Raw genomic sequence first — 27,216 nt, forward strand, 5'->3', positions numbered from 1 at the left:
CCTAGACCTGCAGTCTAAGACACTGAAAGTGATACAGACTGAGATCATTTTACACTAAAGCAGAGTCAGTGCAGCTACCATGCTTGAGGGAATACATATAATACACATTACATAAGGTGACGTGTACACAAAGACAAACAACATACTCAAATCACCAATACAGCAAAAAATACAAGGCACAAAGTGTCGAGCGGTGGTAACCTTTGCCCTTGTTAAAGGAAAGCAGTGAAAAGACTAAAGGAAATGACTCCCTGGTCATTTATCAAGGCAAAACAAACTCAGAAGGAACTATATTCTCTCTTACCAGTAACTTTACTCCACAAACAAGGAACTGTACCGCTTATAGCTAGAAAACACCACCACTGTATTGCCAGCATTCAGAAAGTTCAGTTTATAACTGCAAAAACATCCTCTGCATCAAGGTTCTCCTTGGTTCTCATCAAGGATACCCATGGTGAAGTTCACAAATCTAAATTCACTCAAAATGTGTTTAAACCACACACAAACCCCAGATCACTTTAGTTATTGATCTCAACATTTTTTTATTAAAATTTAACTGTAAACAAAAACAGAATAACTTCATTTTAAACAAAGACAAATATACAATACAGATGAATGTTTATTTAAAATTTAAGTATTTTTTTAGATCATTCATAAAAATTACTAATAATTATTTTGGCTTTGCAATGTAAGCCTCATAAAGTATGTAAATAGATTACAATGTGCTGTGCAAGTTTTCACAGGCCAGGCCAAAAATGCAGCAATTAATTTTGTACAGTCTCTCTATCCACTAAATACTACAAATGAAGTAGTCAGAACAATTTATAAGGCAGCTTGAAGTTTCCCATTTCAGCAGTATGCATGAATGTGATAGCAGAAACAATGGAGTGACAGTAAATGTTTATTACTCGCATTAACGCATTTTAATCCATTGATTGTTCTAATAAATAATTCAAATGTAGCAGCACCGGTTGGGGGGGGGGCACATTGGGTCGGACCAGATGCTCGGTCTGCCTATGCAAATGACTCTGAGCGTTTAAATACATCAGCAAAGAACAATGACACGTCTGTAACGAGCCCACAAAAGCCAATGCAAATTATGTCCATAAAGTATATGGAGTGCACTGCTTTCTCAATTAGTATGACTCTCCATTGTCTTCGCAAACACATGAAAACGAAGGCTTGTTGTCAATAACTGGACATGACATATAGAGTGCTATAATACTAGGTTATTCTCGGATATGTCGAGTAAGCACGCACAGTTGTGAAGTTAGTGACTAAAACAAGACACAAAAAAAATAATAATAATAATAATTTGTATACGTGACAGAATACGTTACCTAGAGAAATATAAATGACACTTCTTTGCTCTGCTAAACGATACATGTACTTCTGTTACAGATATTTAATTCGCTTTTAGAAAAGCAGAACAACCCCATGACAGTTTATCTGATAGACTCAAACAATACAATAAAAAAGGCATAAAAAAAAGATGAGCACTTATACTAAACCAACTTAAATATTCTTAGGCTTAAAGTCAACATGATAGCCAGAAGATAGCCTACATACAAAATATAACAAAAGATACAAGACTGTGAAAAACAAGCCAGAATCATTATTAAAACAAATTGTATTTTATAAAACACAAGCACTGTTGTTTATTTTTCTAGTGAATATGAGGTACTCACGGCGGTGCTGGTGTGTTTTTTCCAAGGCACGAACAAAGAGCTGCTCCGTTAGCACGGGTTTAGCTACAACTGCTGTTTGACTGAATAAATGGTCAAAGAAATAAAACAAACCAGAATATAACAGCTATGAGGAGCCTTTAAGGACACGCGAGGCTAACTTGCTAACAAAGGCAGGTGTTGAGTTATCCTCAAAATTCAAACAAAAATAATCTATTTGCCATTAAATGTGACATGATCTCAGTCAGTCTCGGAAGAAACACAGAGGGTCGAAACAAACAATAATGCCTGTAAAATGGTGTTGTCCGCCGGCTGCTTCTAGAGAGACTGTAAACAGACGGTGGTGTTTTGTGTTGTAGTGGCTAGAGACTAGATGAGCGGAGAACAAACCTGTCGCGTCACTGATCGGTAAAGAGCATTCTGGGTAATGTAGTTCTCATCTCAGAGCGAGTCAGAAGTCGCAAATGTTATTGGGTTAGGTCACACCAGTCTATGGGTCACATTCACACATGTATCTTTGTAGCAAATCTCATATTTGAGCTGCAGGCACGCCCACAGAAAACAATAACTGCTTTGATTGCCATATTCAAAAGATGTCTGTACAACAGTTAAAAGGAGTAAGGCCCTTATAAGATATTATTCATGAAACGCAAGCAGTAGGCCTAGGCTATTCATCTCTCTGTAAATAGCCTACATAAAAATAAGATATATATAGGGAGAGAGGGAGAGAGAGAGAGAGAGAGAGAGAGAGGGGACTATTTTTTTTAGTTATAATGGATTTTCAGGAAAACAATAGTTGCAATTGTGTCATTGTGTGTCATGAATGAGGACTATTGTATTTTTATTAGGCTACCTAATTTTTTATTTATTATGTATTTGAATGCTGCATTGACTATTATTATTATTATTATTGTCATATTTATTTCTTCATTCATTTTTATTTGTATGATTGTTGTAGTAGCCTATCTGAAATCTGAATCGAGTACTGCTTGCCTTTGATTAACTTTATTTAACATGAATTAATAATAAGTTTATTTATTTATTTAACATTAAAGGCATTTGTGTGTTTCCTGTTTTCTGACACAGCATTGCCTTATTTTGGCATGTACTATTGGAAAGGCAAATTAAACATGACTCTGCAATCAAAACTGTAACCCCTGTATAACGAGAACAAGTTTAGGCTATTTTTTATGAGTAATACTGAAGAATGTTATGGTATTGTTCTTTTATGGGATATGAATGCATGATGATGCCTCATCATTAACCATCCTGATTAAGATTAATGTCAGGCCCAGTCAAGTTTATTGTCTTTGGAAGAGTAAAAAAACAGAAAAGAGGCCATGTAGACAAAATAAACATTATATAGAAGATAACATCTCAAACCTGTCCCAGATGATGGAGGTATCCAGAGACATCAGTAGATCTGATTCATTTGAGTGCAATGATGCTACACAGCCACAGTGCGTTTCATATAGACAGTGCTGCTAAAGGAAATTACATAACTTATTATGTGATTACACTGAGAAAAAAATAGATGCTCAGATTCTTCCTTATTATTCTGAGTGTACTAAAATGTATCTCTCTTTCAAAAAAATATTTAGTTCTTGTGCATGTTTCTAGGAGATTGATGTCACATCACCTGCTTACATAAACATAAAGGCAATCAGATCATCTCTCTTCCACCCACTCTTTTATCAAATGGGACTTTCCTTGCACTTAAAAGAAAAAAACATTATGACTAGTCCTGGTCTAAATAACATGTTCAGTAGAGAGATGATTTAACCGTGCCATGTAACTCAACACAGTGTTTGGGAAAGGGTTCCCAGTAGAGGTTGATTTGTTCAGACATGATATGGTAATATCCGCCAGCTCTAGCCCAAGCCTGCTCATAGCTCATAGCAATGTTGTGAAAACAGTGTAGCCTGTTGGCACAAGTCATGTGTTGAAATACTTATAATTGTATCACGCACCAAAAACAATGTAAGCCAGGTGGATCAACAAAATAACGAGCACACATTTCACATCCATTTGTAGAAACTTTTGGAGATCAGCGTGGTTAGTGGTTAGTCAGTGCACACAGACATGTGCATGCACACATATCATGAGCTGTGGTATAGATTAATATCTGCTTAAGTTGTTGTCTGTGTTTATGTTGTCGTGGCAATGACACTGACACCTCATACTAGGGGTGTAACTCATTCGTTTTCTCGATTTAAACTGAATGTACGAAGGAAACTGATAAAATAACCACAGCATTAACAACCTTGAAATAAGCAGTGGCGGCTCGTCGGGGGAGCAACAGCTTCCCCAAAATTTTGAGGTGAAAATTAGGACGATTTAATGTTAATAAAATTCACAATTCATTTCAGTTCAAGTCCCAGAATGTGTATTTTTTGTTTGTAATTTCACAGTTGTAATACAATAATGTGAAAAGCGCTGCTTTTCTATGCAAATGTGCCGAATCTGCTGATGTAATTACAACTGCTAAGGAGAAGAAGAAGGGGAAGGGGAGGCCGGAGGAGAGCTGAGCTCTTGTGCCTCCGTTGGTAAAAAAAAATTAGCCAATCACCATCGAGTGTTCACTTTTAGCGCTGAGGGGTGTATATATCAACCAATCATCAAAGAGACGTAACTTACGTGATGTTAGTGAACGTCTCCCGCTGCACTGATAATGTACCAAGTACTTATGATGAGTAGCGATATTGAATATTTGATCGCCAACAGATTTGCCAAGCTCTTCATTCAAACAGTATATATACAAATTAAAAATAAAGGGAGAACAAGCCTAACTGGATATAGGCTACATCAGTCGCGGCTTAATTAAATGGCACAACAGGCAGCTGACTTTTAAGTAGGGATAGATGTTTGCTTCAAGTGATAGGCCAGATAAGTGAAGTTATATTATCTTGCTGTATGTGTCGTTTTCTTTACGTTTTCTGACTAAAATCCACCAAAAAGCCATTTTAAAGTGGTTAAGCAAATAATAATAATAATAATCGGCAGGGATCCCCTGACCAATACAATTAGTGTGCCTCCTCTATTTTAAAACCCACGAGCCGCCACTGGAAATAAGAGCGCGAGGTTATTCTGTAAATCATAATAGATGCGTTCGTCATTAAAGGGGTCATATGATGTTGCTAAAAAGAACATTATTTTGTGTATTTGGTGTAATGAAATGTGTTTATGCGGTTTAAAGTTCAAAAAACACATTATTTTCCACATACTGTACATTATTGTTTTTCCTCTATGCCCCGCCTTTCTGAAACACGTAGATTTTTACAAAGCTCATCGTTTTAAAAAGCGAGGTGTGCTGTGATTGGCCAGCTATCCAGTGTGTTGTGATTGGCCGAATACCTCAAGAGTGTGACGGAAATGTTACGCCCCTCACATACTGTGATGCCGTGTCCGGCCGGAGCTACGATTCACAAACATGAAAACCCATTACAAACCAGGCATTTGTTGCATCCAGTGGGGACATAATTACGGATTATAATGACTTATACTGTCTTTTTACGTGTTGTGTTGCATCGCGCCGCGTAAACATAAAACCATGTCTGCATTTGTGAGCAGAGAAATGACAAACAACAAGTGCTACTCTACACTGCTTTTGAGGTGAAAATTAGGACGATTTAATGTTAATAAAATTCACAATTCATTTCAGTTCAAGTCCCAGAATGTGTATTTTTTGTTTGTAATTTCACAGTTGTAATACAATAATGTGAAAAGCGCTGCTTTTCTATGCAAATGTGCCGAATCTGCTGATGTAATTACAACTGCTAAGGAGAAGAAGAAGGGGAAGGGGAGGCCGGAGGAGAGCTGAGCTCTTGTGCCTCCGTTGGTAAAAAAAAATTAGCCAATCACCATCGAGTGTTCACTTTTAGCGCTGAGGGGTGTATATATCAACCAATCATCAAAGAGACGTAACTTACGTGATGTTAGTGAACGTCTCCCGCTGCACTGATAATGTACCAAGTACTTATGATGAGTAGCGATATTGAATATTTGATCGCCAACAGATTTGCCAAGCTCTTCATTCAAACAGTATATATACAAATTAAAAATAAAGGGAGAACAAGCCTAACTGGATATAGGCTACATCAGTCGCGGCTTAATTAAATGGCACAACAGGCAGCTGACTTTTAAGTAGGGATAGATGTTTGCTTCAAGTGATAGGCCAGATAAGTGAAGTTATATTATCTTGCTGTATGTGTCGTTTTCTTTACGTTTTCTGACTAAAATCCACCAAAAAGCCATTTTAAAGTGGTTAAGCAAATAATAATAATAATAATCGGCAGGGATCCCCTGACCAATACAATTAGTGTGCCTCCTCTATTTTAAAACCCACGAGCCGCCACTGGAAATAAGAGCGCGAGGTTATTCTGTAAATCATAATAGATGCGTTCGTCATTAAAGGGGTCATATGATGTTGCTAAAAAGAACATTATTTTGTGTATTTGGTGTAATGAAATGTGTTTATGCGGTTTAAAGTTCAAAAAACACATTATTTTCCACATACTGTACATTATTGTTTTTCCTCTATGCCCCGCCTTTCTGAAACACGTAGATTTTTACAAAGCTCATCGTTTTAAAAAGCGAGGTGTGCTGTGATTGGCCAGCTATCCAGTGTGTTGTGATTGGCCGAATACCTCAAGAGTGTGACGGAAATGTTACGCCCCTCACATACTGTGATGCCGTGTCCGGCCGGAGCTACGATTCACAAACATGAAAACCCATTACAAACCAGGCATTTGTTGCATCCAGTGGGGACATAATTACGGATTATAATGACTTATACTGTCTTTTTACGTGTTGTGTTGCATCGCGCCGCGTAAACATAAAACCATGTCTGCATTTGTGATCAGAGAAATGACAAACAAGCGCTACTCTACACTGCTCAAAACTCGCGTTTGAATCATCAGTGGCAAATCCTTTCAATGAAAATGTACTTACAGTCTGTGAGTCAGAACAGCCGGCATTGTAGTCTACTCTTCCAGGATCAGGAAACAGTCCTCCATAAAAGAACAGCGCGGCCGGCGGGCGTGCAGCAACCACATGTGACGACCCCGGGCTGGACTCTGCTTCATCCACGGTGAAAGCCGATCCGGCGATCCACAGCGCGAAGTTGATGTATTTCCTCAGTGACCAGCACGGACCAACTCTAGGCATGACGAAGCAGATATCATCCTCTTTTGGAAGGCCAAACAAAGTAGTTTCGCTTTCACAACGAAACACACAGTGCCTTCATGACATGGCGGCAGCAACAATACTACAGCGTGTTAGAATGAGCCGTTTTAGGTAGGCGTGGTTGACTCTTAACTTTTATAAAGAATATCGCTTTGGATTTGAGACTTTAGTCTTTGCAACTTTACAGATCTTCTTTATGCACAAAGAGCTTGTAACACTTAAAAGAGAAAGGAAAAATTGAAATCGCATCATATGACCCCTTTAAAACAAACAGACATAACACAGCCGATAGAAAGGAAAAGTTGTGCTGTTGCATTTTTTTAAATGAAAATAAGATAAAGAAGCTCACATCATGCAAAGGTGTGACATGTTACCCTACATTGACAGTATGCTACAAAATAGTCAACACGAAATAATACTTTTAAAGCCTTTAAAAAAATGTCTTGGCTTATGTACCCTAGTGAAAAATAAATATACTTTTTTTTTTTAAATTCTAAGTATACTACAAAAAATTGAACTTTAAAACCCTGCAATTGAACTTTTGGGCCCCATTCACATGGGGCGTCAGCGTTAACGCTTGACGAAGGGCGTTTCTGAAGCTTGGTGCTGACGCGACAGTCATAGTGACAACAGCCAATCATTAGTCTTTTGGTGTTGCATGAACGCGATTGGCTAGCGTCTGCGCTAGGGTATTTGCATAAGGTCATCTGATTGGCTGACGCCTGCGTTGGCGCTTGAAAAGTTGAAAAGTTTTCAACTTCTGCCACGAGCAACGGACCCAACGTGACGCGACTATGGGGGTAGAATTGTTGCTTAATTCCAAATAAATAGATTATGATCCACAAATAAATAGAATGATATCGTTTAAATTTCACATTTATATTTTTTAAATAATTTCAAATTTTTTTTGTTTTTGTTTGTTTGTTTGTTTTTTTGTTTACAATATCAAAACATTATCTATGCATTTGTAACTGCAGGTTAAAGCATCCCATGTCCCTCTGAGCTGCATTAAACAGTGTGACATCTCTATTTATTTGGAATTAAGCAACAATTCTACCCCCATACGCGACGGACCCACAATTCATTTCGCCAATGCTTGACGTCACTCCATTAGTGATGGGAAGTTTGGATCATTTTACCGACTCGGACCTTTGAGTCTCGTGCAGCAAAATGAACGAATCTTTTTTCGAGTCATTTCGTTCATTTTAGCAAAATATAATTAAAATGTTACATGTTACTTCCCTAACACGTCTACTACTTACACAAACGTTGATCACACTATAAACAATACAAAACTGCTATAAGAAACAGAAAAGATTAATTCATTGTTTACCTGGGTCTTCAGTCTATGATTAGCTCACCTCATCTCTTATCTGACAAGTCTTCGGGTTTGGGCTTATGGGGCTGTCACGTGATGTACGAACGACTCGGAAAAACCCGATGACTCGAAACAGGTGAACTACTTGACTAATTCCAGTACAAGACCTATAGGATATTGCGCATGCGCGACTGAACGAATCACTCTCCGAGACGACTCGTTCTTCCCGAGTCACATTCAAGATTTGTTCAAAATGAACGAATCGTTCAAGAACGACCCAACACTACAACACAATGATATTACAGATACTAAATGCCTTAGTTAAATTAAGATATTTAAGCAGCTTTTATAAAAATGCCTTAGAAAAAAAAGTTTCAGGTGTGCATCTTGAGACAGAACAGTGGCAATGACATATTTTAAAGGGGTCATATGATGCTTTTTTAAAGATCATTATTTAGATGAGTTTGTCCCTTTTTAACCCAGCATTTTTTAGAGTATAGGCCTACTTAAAATCAACATAAAGTGCAAATAAATATCTAGCTCTCTCTCAGATATATTTAACAGAATAATGATGAGCTGCAGTAGATTCTCTCTCAGAAGTAATTTCTTCCTCGAGTTTTTTTTTCTTTCTAAATCCAAACCTGCCCTAACACAGCAGTGAGACACTGGCAAAAAATCTATTTATAGACATTGATTTCACTGGGTGAATTGCTGGTGATGTCATCTAGTCACTTAGACACTGTATCTGTATGCGGTTTTTCTTCTTGATATACAGTAACACCCCTGTATTTCTATGAAAAGTTGCATCAATTCTCATTAAAATGATAAAGTGATTTTGGTGTGAAGGAAGTGGTGTTTATTAAAGCAGAATATTGGATAACCCAATGATTGCTGCGGTTTTGTGAACTTTTCATAAAACTTAAAAACCAGAGAAGAACACTTTTCTTAGAAATAAAATTTATCAGCTGACTTCCAGTAATGGATTGCCTATATTTTTCGAGCAACTATGAATCCTGATCATGTAACCTGGGTGTGGTGTTTGATTTCCTGTAATAAATGATGCTTGATACAGGAGGATGGGCATTTTTCCAGTCATTCCTAGAACTGAAGAATACGGAGTAAAGTTTTAGCTTATTCTTAGAAGTGTCTTCGGTTTCTAACAGTGGAATGAGACAATTCAATAGAAATGAGCAATTTCACAACATCATTTACTTAACTTAATTTACTTAACATAATTTACATTAAATTAACAATCCTCATTTGTTATCAAAACAGGTAACACTATCTTCAGAACCTGTTGCATAAGAGATGGAAGTTGACACTGACAAACATTGTGATGTTCAACACTTCGGACAACTACGCTAAGATTACATCAACAGCATGGATAGTAAACTATGCTAAAATATTCATCAAACTATTTTCACTAGTCCAAGTAACTCATAGCATATGGCTTGTGCTGTGCTGTATGTGCTGCTGTCTTTCAAATACAATATATATTAAAACAGGACTAAATTTGTTTTTTCAGTTCAACTTGCAGGTTTAACTTTGGCCTGCTATGTGCTCAAATGTAAACATTGCAGTCCTTCCTTCATTTTCTTTATGGCACTTGATGGATTAACACCCAGACTGCTCATCTAAAAACATTTATCATAAAAAAAGAACAAGCAGCAGTTTGGAAAACAAAACTCTCCTCTGCAAGGGTGAACTGTGCCCAGTGAAGAATCCTTGCTAAGCAGTGCTCTTTCTGTTCAGGATGAGGGAGTACAAGGGTGGGCAACATTGTAGGTTTCCCTAAAGCAATTTAGGTGTCTGGTTGTACACCGTCTAAGGTTTACTGGCACAGACAAGGCATATGGAACATGCACTAAAAAACCTAGTAAGTGAATTTGAATTCAGGATGCATTACATAAACCACAGGGAAAAAGAGGGTATGGAAAGTTCCAACAGTTGGCTTCAACACGTGCTTTCTTCTTCTTTGATGGATTTTTTTAAATAATTGATGCCCATGTGAAACTCATGATGGGTGTTATGTGTCACATTGTCAGTAAACTGTTTGTTGAATAGGTCTCTTAGCTTGTGGAGGGATGCCCTGAGTTTCACGCTGATGGTCCTTGGGACGCCAGTTTTGGGTGAATGGCATATTAAATGAGAGAGAGGCTCAGATTGGCAAATCCATGTGTCAATTATCTTTTGGCCTCGCCGAACACCACTATACCCAATCTGAAGCACCTTTCCTTGGCAGAGCCTCTCACATTCTCAGCTTGAGAATGACCGTTGCCAGCATAAGGAAGAATGTGTTCCAGCCCAGAGTGACTGCAAAACCTCGCCAGACCATCATATGGGACAGACCCCAACCTGAATGTTAAATAAGAGAATCGTAAGAGGATCAGTACCAGAACATGAAGACAGAAAACAAATCGATGTATATTTAAGGAAACTGTTCAATATTAAACACTTAAATCTGTGAAAGCCTCATGAACCATCTGATTGAATCGATTCACTAGAATGAATCAGACTTTTCAACACTACATGCACATGATAGAGGGGAGCATTTAGGACAGCTGTTGAGTTAACCTAACTTTATGTAGATAGTAAAAAATCTGGTTCTACAAGACAGTCACAGGTAAAATTGAGGAAGACAATATTTACTCTGTACAGTATGTACAGACTCCTCCCAGAGCAGTGTTAGTTTAATATTATTCATACACTATTATAGTATTTATTAATGTTTTAAATTAGCTTTTATTTTTATACTTTCAGTTTATTACATTTTATAGTTTCTAGGTTACATATGTTGTCACATTTTTTATGTAACCTCTAATTTCTTTCCAATTTTAGTACTTCCATTTTAACTACTTTATTTCACTTAGTTGTCAAGGCAACAGTTCTAATTTTCATTTACATTTTGTAAGTTTAAGTCATTAAACATATATTTTATTTCAGCTTTATATCAATTAACACATTTTTTGGAATAGGTTTAGTTAACAATAACACCGCCCCAGAGCAATGTCATTGTGGCGTCATAATCAAAAACCAAAGGGCTCAGGTAGATTAATGAAGGGGAAAACCAGGTTTATGTATAGTCTGTACAACATGACCAGTTTCAGCTCTGATCTAGCCTGTACAGTATCAGCAGTACAGATGCGTGGATGAGCTAAAACGTCAGCCGAATCCACTGCTTCAAATAAATGATCCACCCGCACCTATATTTTTCTCTGATTTAGATAACCGACCTAACCCGCACCCGATCGTCACATTACAATGATTCTCATTAGACTAATTCTTAGTTTTGCATGATGATATGATGAATAGGTAGTTCATTTTTAACAGCAGATTCAGTGACGTGAGAGCTTATCTGCGCATCACTGCACACATCTGTGGTGTGTTACGGCTCCACGGCCACCAGAGCTGATCCGGCCACTAGGGCTGGGCGATATGTCAAAAATATCTTATCGAAAATCGCCTTTAAAATATCGCGATATTCGATAATATCGTCTACCCAAGCCCCACCTCAACCACGCCCTGCCCGTGCCAAGACAACATTGCTGACATGCACCATAAACACACACCATAAACGACCCACCCACAATTAATTAGAATGTATTTTTTTATTACCCGACCTGCAGATACAACCTCCATCCGCGCATCACTAATCAGCAGTCAATTAACATGTTTGAACTGGAACTTTGACTGCGTGTTGTCATCTGAGCCGCTCACTGTCTAACTAACCGGTTCCCGTTCGTGAGCAATGCTGGCAGGTAAACAACAGGGAAGCTGTGTGTTTAATTTAGGAATGGAGGCAGACGCTCCTCCTGCTCCGTGAATAATTGAGCGAGAAGAGTGTTAGGTGTCGTGAAGTCTGCTGTAACTCAAGATGTTTGTATCAGAGGGAAAATGTTAGCTGAGTGGGATTTCAGAGAGAATTGTTGTGCGTGTGTCGGTTGAAAACACATCACACAAGAGATGTTACATATCTGAGGTGTGTGGGTAGGGCAGTCCATTTGAAATGTGTGATGTGATGATAGAGACACGCTTCAGACACTCCGTTTCCATCTCTACAGCTCAACAACCACTACAACCTAACACACTATTTGTCATGTTTTTATGTACACATTTGAGTTTGTGATTTATACAGTCTCCTAAAGGGATGTCAAAATGACAAATACTTTTTATACCAAGTTGTTATTAATATAAAATAGTATTATTTTTAGATTAGATAGATTAGATCATAAATATATATACATATTTATATAAATATGAATTAAATACATATATATATATTAATAAATAAAATTACTGACAAAATTATAAATGTATTTATAAGATGTTATTATAAATAAATTATAATTAAAATGATAAATGTATTGTTGTCTTATCAAATAAAAAAATAATAATTTAGTTAAAATAAATATATTTATATTTCTAATAAATTGTAATATTTATTATTATTATTATTATACACTATAAATAATAGATTTATATCATAAGTTTATTGGTACCGGTGCTATATTAAATGAGTGTGTTTGCATGAGTGCATATACTCTACCTCTGTACATGATGCAGCGCAGGGCTTCAGATGCGTAGGTCTGGGGCAGGACTAGACTCAAATAACGTAGAGGATACGGGATACACTCAACCGGCCAAATAACACCTACAGGAGGTAAATTACTAATTTCATTCATGTAAAACTCTAATCTGTAACATCATCTACATATGTATATTTTTAGTAGTTACTAGTGTGTTTGTGTTACTTCAGCAGGCCATAAATGACAAATGTGACCCTGGACCACAAAACCAGTCATAAGGGTAAATTTGTCGAAATTGAGATTTAGACATTATCTGAAATCTGAATAAATAAGCTTTCCATTGATGTGTGGTTTGTTAGGATAGGACAATATTTAGCCGAGATACAACTATTTGAAAATCTGGAATCTGAGGGTGCAAAAAAATCTAAATATTGAGAAAATTGCCTTTAAAGTTGTCCAAATGATGTTCTTAGCAATGTAGATTACTAATCAAAAATTAAGTTTTAATATATTTACATTTATAAAATATCTTCATGGAACATGATCTTTACTTAATGCCCTAATGATTTTTGGCATAAAAGACAAATCAATAATTTTGACCCATACAATGTATTTTTGGCTATTGCTACAAATATACCCCAGCGACTTAAGACTGGTTTTGTGGTCCAGGGTCACAAATGACTAATTAGATGGTGCGTTTTAATGTGAATTATGACCGGTACGTTGGGTCAAGGCCTCACTAAGGAGAATTTCCTTCCATTTCTTTACAATAATCATCTATATTTCCTTTCCATTTTCATCTCATCCATCAATCATCATTCACTCCGTTTATTCCACTCCACTATCAATCCACTGGACACACCCAGATAGTATGGCCCTAATACAGCTCTTATTATATTTTCTGGACTGCACCATTTTGGGGTGGAGGGAGAAATGACAGACAATCTTAACATAGAGGGCTACATCAATACAAAAGAGTGAGGTTTAAGGGTAACTTAAATACAAATAATAGCAAGTAAAACAAGCCACAGTGTAACCTTATCCTATCTAATGTATTTTTTAACATCTGTGAGATCAAACAGTGTACCGCTAATGATGAGGTTGGGGTAGAAGATTCCAAGAGCTGCCTGATTGGCTGACTGTTCGTCATCGATAGCAGAGGAAATGACCAGTCCAAAGGAGATTCCCATCACTCCCTGCAGCACAATCAGTGAGATCACCAAAGCCAGAGATCCTTCATTAGGAATCTGCAATAGAGAAAGAGACATGAAAAATATGGTGATAATGATAAAAATATTATGAAAGATCTGTATTCCAGTTCACAGCATCCATATGAATCACACAGGGTATGATGACACTTTCAGATATGAAATAATTTATGTAAATATAAAATATGAGTGATCCTGCTTAATGTTTTTATGTGCATTATATTTACATGTGCATGTATTATATTTTTTCATCATACTATAAATGCACTCTTAAATGTAGAGTTAATTTACTATTGTATAATTGAACGTAATCTGTAGCAAGAAGTACAGAATGACTACTGGGTAATTTTCCCTCTCCACTTCCTGTGAAGTGCTATTTTAGTCCCCGTGCTGTTCTTCAGGTCGCACCCCTGACATAAAGTGTCAAATATACCATTTTAACATTATGTTGCAAAAACAATACATATGTGTAATATTTAACAATAGGTTGTTTTTAAACAGTGATTCAATCCTATAATGTCTGAACATACCGGCATGACACAGACATCATAAGCGAGTGTGAAGCTCACAGCTCTTATTGGCTGATTACACAGAACATGTAAGTCAGTGTAGCATCTTTACTGCTAGAGTTACACATCAGAAATAGAATCGCTAATCTACAGCGGGGTCTGTTACCAATGCAATCCCTTTGTTGCCACGGTGGTCAAGCGCAAATCACTAGACACAAAGCAAGGTATTATTTATGAATAAATTAACTTACATGGCTCAGTCCCAGGGCTGTTTCTAAAATTCACAGAGCACAGGACAATTGACAGACCCTAATTCAGGGGTTCCCAAACTTTTCCATTCCACGACCCACCTAGACAAGTATAATCTATTTCACGACCCACCAAAATATTTGAAATAAAAAAAAACAACTGACATTACTTTAAGCCTAATCTTAATTAAAAGTTTAATATGACAGAAATTAAGTATTTAAGAAAAATAACCATTTTATTTTAGAGTACAACTGTAAAATTTCACTACTAATATTTAAGTTTTAATTTCTTTGTTTACAGATGTTAAAATATGAAACGTCCATAAAAACGTGAAACAGGCTCACTCCAGTGAGCTGTAATCTGCGCTGCGAGTGTTGCTAAACTCATCGCGGGGTTCAGCGCAGAAAATGCATTTATGGTCTTTCAGCGTGTAGGGGAGAGCGGAGCACAACACAACACTTTTTTAGCAAAGCATAAGCAGCAAAGCAGAACCATCTAAAACAGTTTTGAGATTAAAATAATTGTGAAAAAGTTAAAAATAATAAACAGATGCATCTCATTTTAAATAAACACTAAAAACCACGATGACAAATTTACTTCAGTCAGAAATGTACTTTTGCAATGGTTAAATAAATGTTCAGCAATATCTTCAAAAGATTTTTGAACTTTGGCACATTTTTTCTCTATATAGAGATATGTGTCAAGGAAATATTGTGAAATTTTGTAAATCTTGTAGTGTTACAATTAACCCTGCGTTTGTGCCCTGCTCACCCCGAACATGTGAAATGCTTTTTACAGACCGTTTCCCGAATGAAAACAGTGCCGAGTTCAAACAGACGATAGAAATGAATGAACATAGCCTACCTAAAGGGATAGTTCACCCAAAAATGAAAATTCTGTGATTAATTACTCACTCTTGTGTTGTTCCAAACCCCTAAGACCCATGAGACCTTCTTAAGACATCTTCGAAACACAAATTAAGATATTTTTGATGAAATCTGAGAGGTAACTGACCCTGCATAGACATCAAAACAACTAACACATTGAAGGCCCAGAAAGGTAGTAAGGACATTGTTAAAATAGTCCATGTGACATCAGTGGTTCAACCTTAATTTTATGAAGCTACGAGAATACTTTTTATGTGCAAAGAAAACAAAAATAACAACTTTATTCACAAGAGTACCACAACACATGCGTGTGAATACCTGTGCTTGTAAACAAGGCTGGCTCCTGGTTCAGCAGTATCACATGCATATGTTGTGGTACTACGTTGTCCTTACTACGTTTCTGGGCCTTGAACATGTCAGTTGTGTTGCTGTCTATGCAGGGTCAGAAAGCGCTCGGATTTCATCAAAAATATCTTAATTTGTGTTCCAAAGATGAACAGAGGTCTTACAGGTTTGGAACGACATGAGGGTGAGCAATTAATCACAAAATTTTCATTTTTGAATATCCCTTTACGGAATACTTCACCCAAAAATGAAAAGTCTGTCATCATTTACTCAAACTTAAGTTGTTCCAAACCTGTATGAATTTCTTTCTTCAGTTTTCTAATTGTAATAATACTTTGTGTTAGTACTTTTTTTGCTGTATTTTTTATCAAATAAATACAGCCTTCAGAGACATCTTTCAAAAACATGAATAAATAAAAATCTTACGAACCGAAACTTTTGAATGCCAATGTATAAACATATCTAGCTTATACATTGAAAAATATACACCTTTTCACAAATTTCTAATTATTTGTTAATAAAAGAAGAAAAAGAGATTCTGGTTAAATATCCTTCTAAAACCTAAGTTGAGAGGATCTGATTGCTTGAAATTTGACTTTAGATTGCTTTTGGTCTTGTGTAAATATTGTGTACAGTCCTGCACTACACTACACAGTGGTACACTACTTCACAGTGGACTACTAAGGCCTTGTCCACACTAATACGTTCTTTTTCTCTCCATTTTGGCCTTCCATCCACACTGAGACGGCGTTTTGTCAAAGAAAACCGAGTTTTTTGAAAATGCTGTCCAAAGTGGATATATTTGAAAACGTCGTTTTCGCATTGTAGTGTGGACTGTGAAAACGGAGGCTTTTGAAAACGATGACGCAAATTTAGTAATGTGACGCATACTGTACCAATAGATATCTATGTTTATACCGGTATTGTGCCTGTTATGTGCTATTCACTTTCACACTATTGTTACAGATGTGTTACTCCGTACACTCAGCACAGTCCTGCAAAGATGACAGAAAATTTACTCGCGATTGCTGTTTATGGCAAAACATGAAGGCAGTTGCATTTTAGATCTGACATACAATCGTGAGTGAATGCGACCTGGACATTGAATGGTGAGATATTTTCCTAAATAAAATGATCCTGCCAGAAGAATTGCACAAAAACGTACAGTATCATGTCTGTTCCCTCTGGATCGTGTAGTAAAGTGAATTTAACGTTTACTGGCGTTTCAGTGTGGATGAGAAATGTATGGAAAATGCTTGAAAACGCTAGTGTGGATGTAGACATGAATGTAAATTATTAATGATAGATAGACACACAGCTGACAAACAAACACACATCTCTCTCTATCTCTCTCACACACACACACACACACACACACACACACACACACTCACTTTGAAGACCAGCAGGATGAAGATCAGCAGAAGGATGATCTGAACACTGATAACAAACAGCTGTGAGAAGAGGTGTGCCAGCATGGTCTCCAGAGAACTTACACCTTTAGAGAAACACACACAAAGAAACATATATTCACATACAGTGGGGCAAAAAAGTATTTAGTCAGCCACCAATTGTGCAATTTCTCCCACATCTATGAAATGCTTACCAGGTGTTTTTAAAACTATGCTGCTCATGTTTTTAGCTGCTGTGGGTGATCAGCTCCCTCTATTGGTAAATCTCTAAAACTGCTTGTTCATGAAGTCTTGATGAAAAGTAAGGGTTGAATTCAATAAATGTGCCCGCTTATTCTAATCTAAAAGGTGGTAAGGAAACAAGACAGAATTTTATGCTGAAATACTCGATTCAAAAGTGCCACGATTCTTTACTGAATTTATTCCTAAATCAAATGATGGCCATCTGGTTGATGTGAGCCTTCTCACCTGCCACCCAGCACCTGTCCAGCAGCCCCTCCTTTCTCTCTAACACAAAGGACAGAGCGGTCAACCCCACTGCCAGGTAAAATGTGATGCTAAAACGAGAAAGAAAAGAAGAGATAAATGATATTGGAAAGAGGTCCATCATGATGCAGTAGTATTATCCGACAGTATAGTAATACATTTGAATGGCTGTAAGTGTGTGTGTGTGTGTGTGTGTGTATTAATGTTGTGATTGATTTAATTAATGGCATACATGTGAATGTACTGCATGTGTGTTTACCTCAAAACAGCTCCTGGTGTCACAAAAGTTGTGAAATCTGTGTTCTTATTGCCATATATAGGTTCTTCAAACTATGAAACCACATGAAACAAGAAATAAGGAGGGTATTTTAAGAAAGGAAGAATAAAGCGAGGTATAAAGAAAAAGAAGACAGATATATGAGAGGATAGTAGTAAAAGGCACACAGAGAATTAAAATTAGATAAAAGAGAAAAAGATAGAGATGAAGAGAAAAAAAGACAATAAAATTACATAAAGAATATTGAGAACAAAGGTGTATGACTCATTCGAACTTTGAAATTCCCCATTGATTAAGAACATCAGTGCTCTGTACTCACTTTTATAGGGACGGCCACCATGTATGACAAACTCCCCAGCTTTGTCTCTATAAAAGCCTTTTGAAAGATCAGAATAAGACAAGGAAAAACAGTTTCTTGTGTTCAAAGGATGGGAAAAAACTTAAATGTACATCTTTAAAACTAACCTCAAAGGCCTCATGAAGTTTTTTCTGCAGCATCAGGGCAATTTGTCGGTCTGAAATGTTGATGAGTACAAATGTTATACTGAAATAGAGTTTAATTGCTTAACTCAAAATTGTTTATCTAACCACATAAAATATGTAATAAAAAAATCTAAATGCATTAATTAAAAACATGTAAAATAGAAGCTAATAATGGTCTCAGACATTTGAATTCCACTTTATTTCCAAAGATTCATGCAAAATTCACTGCAAATCAGTTCAACAGAGATTCAATTCAGCCACAGCCATAAAGGCTCTCAAGACATAAAGGGCACCCTCTTGTGGCAGCAATATGAGGTCAAGTGAAATCAAAAGCCAAGTAATATTGATTGGACTAAAAGTGAATAAAACTCACTGGTCAGATCCAGCCAAACATGTACTGATCCTCCTTCAACCACATCTCTGGAGACTCTGGGCTGCAGCATCCTGCACACACACAAGCACACAAACAAATAAGCATACATTTAAACATAATTTTACTCATTTACCATTTAAAGCCACAGCTGTTACGTCGAACATGGGTCATGTTTAAACCAAATAAGAAAAATATAAATGTGTGATCTTCAAAAAGCTCCAGTCAGGACAGTGATGCACAAAACATGACACATATGGAAAGACTAACACAGAAAGGCAGGACAGACCTGCTTTTCTTCACCTTAAAAACACTGTGATTCACTCCTTTTAGCCTCTTCCAACACTCTCCCCATCAGTCGCTCTGCTACAGTCATTCTCACCTGACACGTCATGTTGTTTACATGAATGCTTGCGTTTTTTAGGCTGAAAGGAAAACACCTCATACAGGTAGTTGATGACATAATCAGGCCTAATGTTTAATGTCAGATGGGAAAACGTTCACATGCAGTCATTTTTTGCCCATCATATTGGTATGTTCTTGTGTTTGTGTGTGTGAATACACAGGGCTGGTGTGTGTAGGTGTGTGCAGTGACGCAGTCGAGTGTTTCTGACTATGAGGCAGGTGTTTGTGTTATGTGTATGATATTTGAGTGTGCATGATCAGCTGATGTAAGTGAACCCTTAATACGAGGGATGGGTCTAATATTGCATTAAGAACCTCTATGACACCTTAAGAAGATGCAGAAAAATCATCACCATGAGTTCATTTGAAGTCGCCCTCTAATGAACAAAAAAAAGAGGCTGGACAAAAATAGATCTACTTGCCGTGTTGGTTAACAATAGAGTTTATTGGTTAAAATAGAAGTTGTAAATGAACTGGCCAAACAAGTCGCATGGTCCAAATTTTTGTTTTTATAAACATGCACAATCAAATGACAGCTTATTTGACAGAACAAACAAGTGACTTTCTCAAGGTGAGTTTTACGATCAGGATTATGAAACTTGGCTGACATTCTTTGGTCACAACATCAAAGCAAAACATGTTCTTTCAGGTCATTTTCATAAACTTTTTACACAATGGAGCTCACCTTTTGGTTAGATAGCTGGTGAAATTCTCCCCAAACTCTATGACACCCCAGTATTCCCCATTATAGATACCAGCAAAAGCTTCAGAATGAGACAAGCTCACCTGCAGAAAGGAAACAGGAAAATGTATTTTGATCTAGAAATGAACACTGAAAATGTACAGTTTTTTTCTCTTGACTATTTATAAATTTGTTTTTGTTTCTCCGATTTGTTGAAGTGAAATCAAGAAAAGAGGAAGTGAGAGAATAAGAGTCTGTCTGTCTCTAATTTCTGTTGTACTCTTTGTATTTTATATATTATTTTTTAAAGAATAAAAAAGAAGACCTTATATTGTCAAAATTTTAGTACTATTTACACAGGAACTTTATTTTGTAAATTTTATGTTTACCTTGTATACACTTGTGTTGTCAAGGAAGGACAGTAGTGATCTACTATAGGCACTGGGACTGGTTTCATTATTGACCACTGCCACATCAATGCCTTTGGGGTCTCCACCAATACACAAGCACATCAGACAGATCTGAATTACAGGCAACAAGAACTGGAAACAAATGGACCTGAGTACAAACCAGAAGACCGTACACAAAACTTTGTTTTGAGTTAAAATGCTTTGGTTATCAGAAATATGCACAGTGCAAGAGATTGTTTGTGAAGGACAACAGTAAGATATTTAAGTACATTTAAGAAAGTGGTTATTACGTTTAATTCCATTTTTTACTGCAGTCATCCATTTATTCAGTTTGCTTAATAATACGAAATAATATTTTTAAAAAAAAATGTTTTAAACTTCACAGTAAAAATCACAGTCTGTCCAAAGGGTCCATAAATACTTTAAGACATCAATACCCTGGCATTCTCCTCATTCGAACAATCGTCTTGATCATCAGCGCTGCAATGTTACGCCATTTTGGTATGATGTGTCTAGCTCGCACTTTCCAGTCAGCTGTAGAGACACAAGAACATTTCAGCTGCAAGCATCACAGTCTCAACGGTGATCAAAAGCTGTTATTCTAAATACATATTTTTAGGTACATTTATGAAACCAGTGACATTTTATGTCAATACAAAAGTGAATTTCTATTTCAGTTTTAGTTTAACTTTTGCATGCAGTATTTTAGAGCAAGTGAATTTCTCCCTCTTTGTTGTACCTTTATATTTGGGTATGTCCTCTGGTGCGCTTGTTCTCAGTATGGGCTCTCTGCTCTCATCTCTCATACTGTCTGGAGATGGGCTGCTGTCCAGCAGACGGCCCTGAGGTCTCTGTTTGGAGCCCATCTGATCAGAGTCCTCACAAAGTTGCAAGAATGCACTCTCTAATGTCTAATGCACAAACATTGATGCATTTGAAAGGTTAAATAAACCATTTTGCATGTACAGTACATGCATATGAGATATGTGCGTGTTTGTGTGCACTTACTGCTGCATTGTGTTGCTTCATAACAGCATCCGGGGGACCTTCAGCTAATAATCGACCATTCCTCATCAAACCCACCTAAAGAGACAGAAAAAACACTGTTTTTATTGCTCATGTTGCTCTTTTATAGCTTAGAAGACCTAATGGTATAATGGTTTAAAGGAATAGTTCACCCAAAAATGAAAATGTACTCATCCTCAGGCCATCCAAGATGTTGATGAGTTTGTTTCTTTATCAGAACTGATTTGGAGAAATGTAGCATTACATCACTTGCTCACCAATACATCCTCTGCAGTGAATGGGTGCCTCAGAATGAGAGTCCAAACAGCTGATAAAAACAACATAATAATCCACGAATAGTCTACATGCCACCAGTCCATCAGTTTATATGTTGCGAAGTGAAAAGCTGTGTGTTTGTAAGAAACAAATCCATCAGTAAGGCAGTTTAACTTTAAACCATCGCTTCTGACCAAAACATGATGGATTGGAGTCATGCTGTGGATTATTGTGATGTTTTAATCAGCTCTTTGAACTGTCATTTTGACGGCACCCATACACTGCAGAAAATCCACTGGTGAGCAAGTGATGTAAGTGATGCTACATTTCTCCAAATCTGTTCTGATGAAGAAAAAAAAACTAATTTACATCTTGGATGGCCTGAGGGTGAGGACATTTTCAGCAAATTTTCATTTTTTAGGTGAACTATTACTAGTTATTCATTCACGTATAAATCAGTCTAAGATGATTCACTTACAAATTTACTCAAGGAGAAATAAAAATATAAATAAATTAAACAATTGTTGACTTGAAGCAGGAGCAGTGCTATAATTTAATGTGGACAGCATTGCTCACATGATTTGGTCTTGTAGAAATTTGAGGAAAGATATGAGTACATTTTGAGACCTCTGACTTGGCAAACGTGAGCACAGTTTGTAACAATCTTTTGAAAAAAAAGAAGACACGTGAGATTACCAAGGTCTGTTTTTCGGAGAAGCTGAAAACTGAAGCAAAAGTAAGTCTAAGAGAAACAACAGAGATCTCATTACCTACGAGTAGAGAATGATGGCAGACAGAGAAAGGTGTGTAGTATTGTTGTTTAAGGAATGCTTCTCATTTTTAGAAATTCACATCACTGTTCTGGGTCGGTGAGTGTACTGTAAATAAGCATGTTGTGATTGTGTCTTTGGTGTCAGTCTGTGTCATTTGTGCATGTAACTCAAGAGTAATATATCAACAGGATGTAGCAACTGTCTGGTTGACGTTATACAGTCAGACAAAATTATGCGCAACTTTGAACACAACTGACATCATGCCCTCAAGACAAACAGAAATAAAATTAAACAATAGAGTCAGTTGACTTAAATCTTTCCCAATTCTACAGCCGGAATCTCTTGTCTGATGTATACCAGTGCCTTTTTTGACACAATATACAGTAATATACCCTAATTATTGCATGAAATAAGTTATCATGTAAAAATAATACCAATACCATGAAACAGTCTAGTTAAAACTCTAAAACCCCAGCATTTATTTTTAAAGAAAATGTCTGCCAATTCAAAAATAAAAGCTCACCTGTACTTTTTTGCCAAAAGCTAGTTTTAAAGTTATGTAATAGGCCACAGTACAAAGTACATTTGGCAAATGAGTCAAAACTGTAATAAGGGATTACAGAAACAAATCTGTATGAGTAATGAGTTGAGTAGTTCGGCTGTCCAAGAAACACACACCCACACCAGAAATCTAAGAATGACTCTATTAAATCATGCACTTCTGTTCTATAGCTTCACATTTAAACTGAGCATCTTTATATTTTAACAAGAGTGGGAGTGAATTCTGGTACAGGTTTGTGGTCAGAACAGGAAGGTATCTTACCGTATTGGCTTGTCTGGCTTCCTCAATGTAATGTGTTGTAATAATGACAGAAACCTGTCCTCCTCTTACAATGTCTACCAGGTGCTGCCATATCCTGTAGAAGTGGAAAATTTGTTGCATGAGTGCTGTGCTTTTTATGGAACTTTTGTCTTTATGGGCATGTTTACACCTGGTCATTTCATGCGTTTTCGCTGATCGGATATCTGATTTGTTAAAACGTTTCCATTTACACTTGGCCACAAATGTGTCATCGCAAAACAGATATAAATCCGATCTTTCGAAGTTCACGTCAACGAAATTAAAAGATAAGTGCTGCATTTTATTCATTATCAGCTCATTTCAAGATCAAAGCCCGCAATAGGAGACCTTTAGGCCTATTTACACCTGGTCACTTCATGCGTTTTTTCTGATCGGATAGCTATCGTGAAAAGACCAGGTGTAAATGCCCTCCGAAACGCATTCGAGACGGATATAAATCCGATCGCTCAAACCACTTCAGGAGGTGGTCTGGGTCGCATTCCAGACGAAACTGGACAAGTGTAAATGCATCTGGTTGTTGAAACCACATAGGCCTATGTAAATTTTGCTCCTCCCAAAATGTTAAAATAATAAACGTGTGAGAGCGTGTTATAGGCTATATGACATTGTAGTTACTTAATTGCCGCAGACGAGTAGCTCTTTTTATTACGTTGACGGGAACTCTGTTAAATTTAAATATAGCGCGGGAATTGAAAATCAGATTTATATCCATTTTGCGACGACACATTTATGTGGCCAAGTGTAAATGGAAACGTTTGAACAAATCAGAGATATCAGATCAACGAAAACGCATGAAATGACCAGGTGTAAATAGGCCACTATGAGATTTACATGTTTGCATTTGGCTGATGCTTTTATCTAAAGCAACCTACCTTTAGTTCATATACTTATTATTAATACAAACATTCCTTGGGAATTAAACCTATGAATCCACAAGTGGCATGGGATAACACAACCCGTTATAAAGTGGAAAGTGTCAGGACACAGAGAGGGAGAAAAATGATCAGGAAATAAAATCAGGTGATTTTTGAGCCCAGATTCCTTTGACAACAATAAGTCATGAACACTTTTATGTCATAAAAATTGCAATGATTTACGCCACCTTTGAAATGTTTGGGGTCAGTAAGATTTTTTTTTAAAAAGAAAAAAATTAACATTTTTACTCAGCAAGGACTTAAATTAATGAAAAGTGACAGTAAATACATTTATATTACAAAATATTTCTGTTTCAAATAAATGCTGTTCTTTTTATCTTTCAATTGATCAATGAATTTAGAAAAAACATAATATTTCCATTAATATTTCTTTTTATCAACATTTATAATGAAATACATTTTTAAATGAACAGTCATAATGAAATGTTTCCTGAGCACCAAATCAGCATATTAGAATGATTTCTGAAGGGTCATTTGACACTGAAGATAGACAAGCTATTTCAAATTGTAATATTTCACAATATTTCAGTTTTTACTTTATTTTTGATAAATAAATGTAACCTTGGTGAGCATATCTTACTGACCCCAAACTTTAGAACAGTAGTGTGTATGTGGTCTGGTCAATTAACATTCTTAGCATACACACAATGCATAGGTTAGTATCTTACAAAGCAAAGCACCCCAAAATGGTTCAAGGTTTAGACAGGCTTGGCCCATAGTCTGTTATGTAAAAGGATTTCAGCAGGGTTCAACGGGGTCTGACTGGAACCCATGTGATCTCAGCATAAAAATGAATTAATTTAACCTAAAAATTAAATATAGAAATGCAGAAAACATAAAAAATGTGTTTCTCTGGATATTAGCTTTTCTAAACAATAAAACATTCTGAAGTAATAAAACCACCAATAACAGAGGGCTGTGGTTAAAAATAATATATTTCTAGTTTTCACATACCATGCATCATATGCAAAACTGTGACACAGTGACCCTCTTTTAGCCCATACAGACTCACTCCTTTCATGAATACTGCTCCTTCTACATGTTCTTTACTTCCTTTTGTTCAAGAATTACTCAAACTCAAGAATAAATGAAGATTGTCACTGAGAATTTACAGCATAAAGCTTCTTTTCTTGAAAAGTTTATAATGAGTTAGAATCTTGAGCAGAAGGCAAAATAATCTTCAGCAAGCCACATACTCAGGATGCTCTCACATGGAAAGATCAAACAAAGGCATGCAAAAGAGTCCACTGGGATTTGTTTTGCCCATTATGCATTGTGAAGGATCTTCATACTACCAATTCACTGAGGCAAATCTTTGAAAAGGCCACTTGAATAATTATAGTATGAACAAATGAATAAGTTCATGAAATGAACTTCAAGGTGTGATGAAAACACAAGATACTAGGAAAGCCTTTCACTTAAGAGGAAAGTAACTGCACAGTTATGAATGTAAGCTAAAATGTTAAGCTGAGATGTCTGAGAGAGAGAGAGAGAGAGAGAGAGAGAGAGAAAGAGAAATGAGTGGTGCAGGGCAAAAACCTCATGCTTTTAGAATGCAGAACAAGGTTAATCCACAAACACATATACAGGACAGACAGACTGGTAGTGCTGGTAGTAGTATGAGTGCATTAGAAGGTTAATAAAGGTAATGGGAAGATGCGATGGAAGGTAAAGACGGATGAATACTGGAGATAGAGGTACATTGTGCATACTTGGCCCGTAAAACAGGGTCCACTCCTACAGTGGGCTCATCCAGGATCAGAAGTTGTGGGTTCTGAAGCAGAGCAGCTCCAAGTGAGACACGCCGCCGCTGGCCTCCACTGAACAAAGCAAATAAAAATGTACGGAAATAATCAGTTATGAACTTTCATCAAATAAATTAATTAATTAATTAAAAAAATACAGAAATTAACCCAATGTTTTATTTGCCAAATGTGTAACAACATTGCAGACTGTGGAAGACCATTTTCACCACTGAACAAAAAAGGTCCAGAATTGCAAGATATAAACTCAGAATTGTGAGATTTTTTTCAGGCTTTCACAGACAACTGTATTTGCTGATGAAATGAAATTTGAATCTTTCTACAAGCTTCAATTTATAGTAAATATTAAAATAAATTATTAAAAGTAATAAGTAAACACAAAAAATACATTAAAAATGGTCATATATAAAAAATTAGTATAGATAAGCAAAGAACAGTTTGCAATATAAAATATAAGCAATCAAAAATATGCAAAGTCTTCTAGTTTTCTATGGATTTTATTTAGCTAATACTGATGTGTGCAGCAATGGACTGTATATAGTGTACACTCTAAAAGCAAAATCAGTTTAATTTACTTTTTAGAAACAATATTTGGCACAGGAAATGCTTCTAATTACTAACAAATTGAGCAGTCAACTATTACACTAAACTACAAAAAAAAGAACATTAATTATTTAAAGGGGTCATATGATGTTGCTAAAAAGAACATTATTTTGTGTATTTGGTGTAATGCAATGTTTATGCGGTTTAAGGTAAAAAACACATTATTTTCCACATAATGTACATTATTGTTTCTCCTCTATGCCCCGCCTTTCTGAAACGCGTTGATTTTTACAAAGCTCATCGGTCTGAAAAGCGAGGTGTGCTCTGATTGGCCAGCTATCCAGTGTGTTGTGATTGGCTGAATACCTCAAGCGTGTGACAGAAATGTTACGCCCCTTACCATACTGTGTTTCCATCATACAGTCTATGGTTTCCATGTGTCCCGGCGCGACGAGACAAAACCAATAAAACCCATTACAAACGAGGCATTTGTTGCATCCAGTGGGGACATAATTACTGATTGTAATGACTTAAACTGTGTTTTTACGCTTTGCATTGCGTATTGCGCCGCGTAAACATAAAACCATGTCTGCATTTGTGATCGGAGAAATGACAAACAACAA

The 27,216-nt window shown here is 36.5% G+C and overlaps 2 protein-coding genes across 2 annotated transcripts in view; both read right to left on the reverse strand.

Annotated features, from left to right (window-relative positions):
- The window catches only part of peli1b (pellino E3 ubiquitin protein ligase 1b), a 43,949-nt gene extending 41,881 nt beyond the window's left edge, over window positions 1–2,068 (reverse strand). The window contains exon 1 of the mRNA XM_016269836.1: window positions 1,689–2,068. The gene's annotated coding sequence lies outside the window, so the exon portion shown is untranslated. The remainder of the gene's footprint in view (window positions 1–1,688) is intronic.
- Window positions 2,069–9,808: 7,740 nt separating this feature from the next.
- The window catches only part of LOC107583566 (ABC transporter G family member 23-like), a 23,746-nt gene continuing 6,338 nt past the window's right edge, over window positions 9,809–27,216 (reverse strand). The window contains exons 5-20 of the mRNA XM_016269837.1: window positions 26,000–26,107; window positions 23,314–23,407; window positions 21,445–21,519; window positions 21,176–21,347; window positions 20,874–20,970; window positions 20,416–20,584; window positions 20,030–20,130; window positions 18,943–19,013; window positions 18,552–18,601; window positions 18,406–18,462; window positions 18,069–18,139; window positions 17,792–17,880; window positions 17,306–17,409; window positions 13,801–13,960; window positions 12,734–12,838; window positions 9,809–10,542 (exon numbers count right to left, since the gene is read on the reverse strand). Of these exons, the coding sequence (XP_016125323.1) occupies window positions 10,436–10,542; window positions 12,734–12,838; window positions 13,801–13,960; window positions 17,306–17,409; window positions 17,792–17,880; window positions 18,069–18,139; window positions 18,406–18,462; window positions 18,552–18,601; window positions 18,943–19,013; window positions 20,030–20,130; window positions 20,416–20,584; window positions 20,874–20,970; window positions 21,176–21,347; window positions 21,445–21,519; window positions 23,314–23,407; window positions 26,000–26,107 (1,630 nt within the window). The 3' untranslated portion in view covers window positions 9,809–10,435. The remainder of the gene's footprint in view (window positions 10,543–12,733; window positions 12,839–13,800; window positions 13,961–17,305; window positions 17,410–17,791; window positions 17,881–18,068; window positions 18,140–18,405; window positions 18,463–18,551; window positions 18,602–18,942; window positions 19,014–20,029; window positions 20,131–20,415; window positions 20,585–20,873; window positions 20,971–21,175; window positions 21,348–21,444; window positions 21,520–23,313; window positions 23,408–25,999; window positions 26,108–27,216) is intronic.

Source organism: Sinocyclocheilus grahami, unplaced genomic scaffold (genome assembly GCF_001515645.1).
Source record: "Sinocyclocheilus grahami isolate Dianchi unplaced genomic scaffold, SAMN03320097.WGS_v1.1 scaffold54.1, whole genome shotgun sequence".
In the NCBI taxonomy this organism is placed as follows: Eukaryota; Metazoa; Chordata; class Actinopteri; order Cypriniformes; family Cyprinidae; genus Sinocyclocheilus; species Sinocyclocheilus grahami.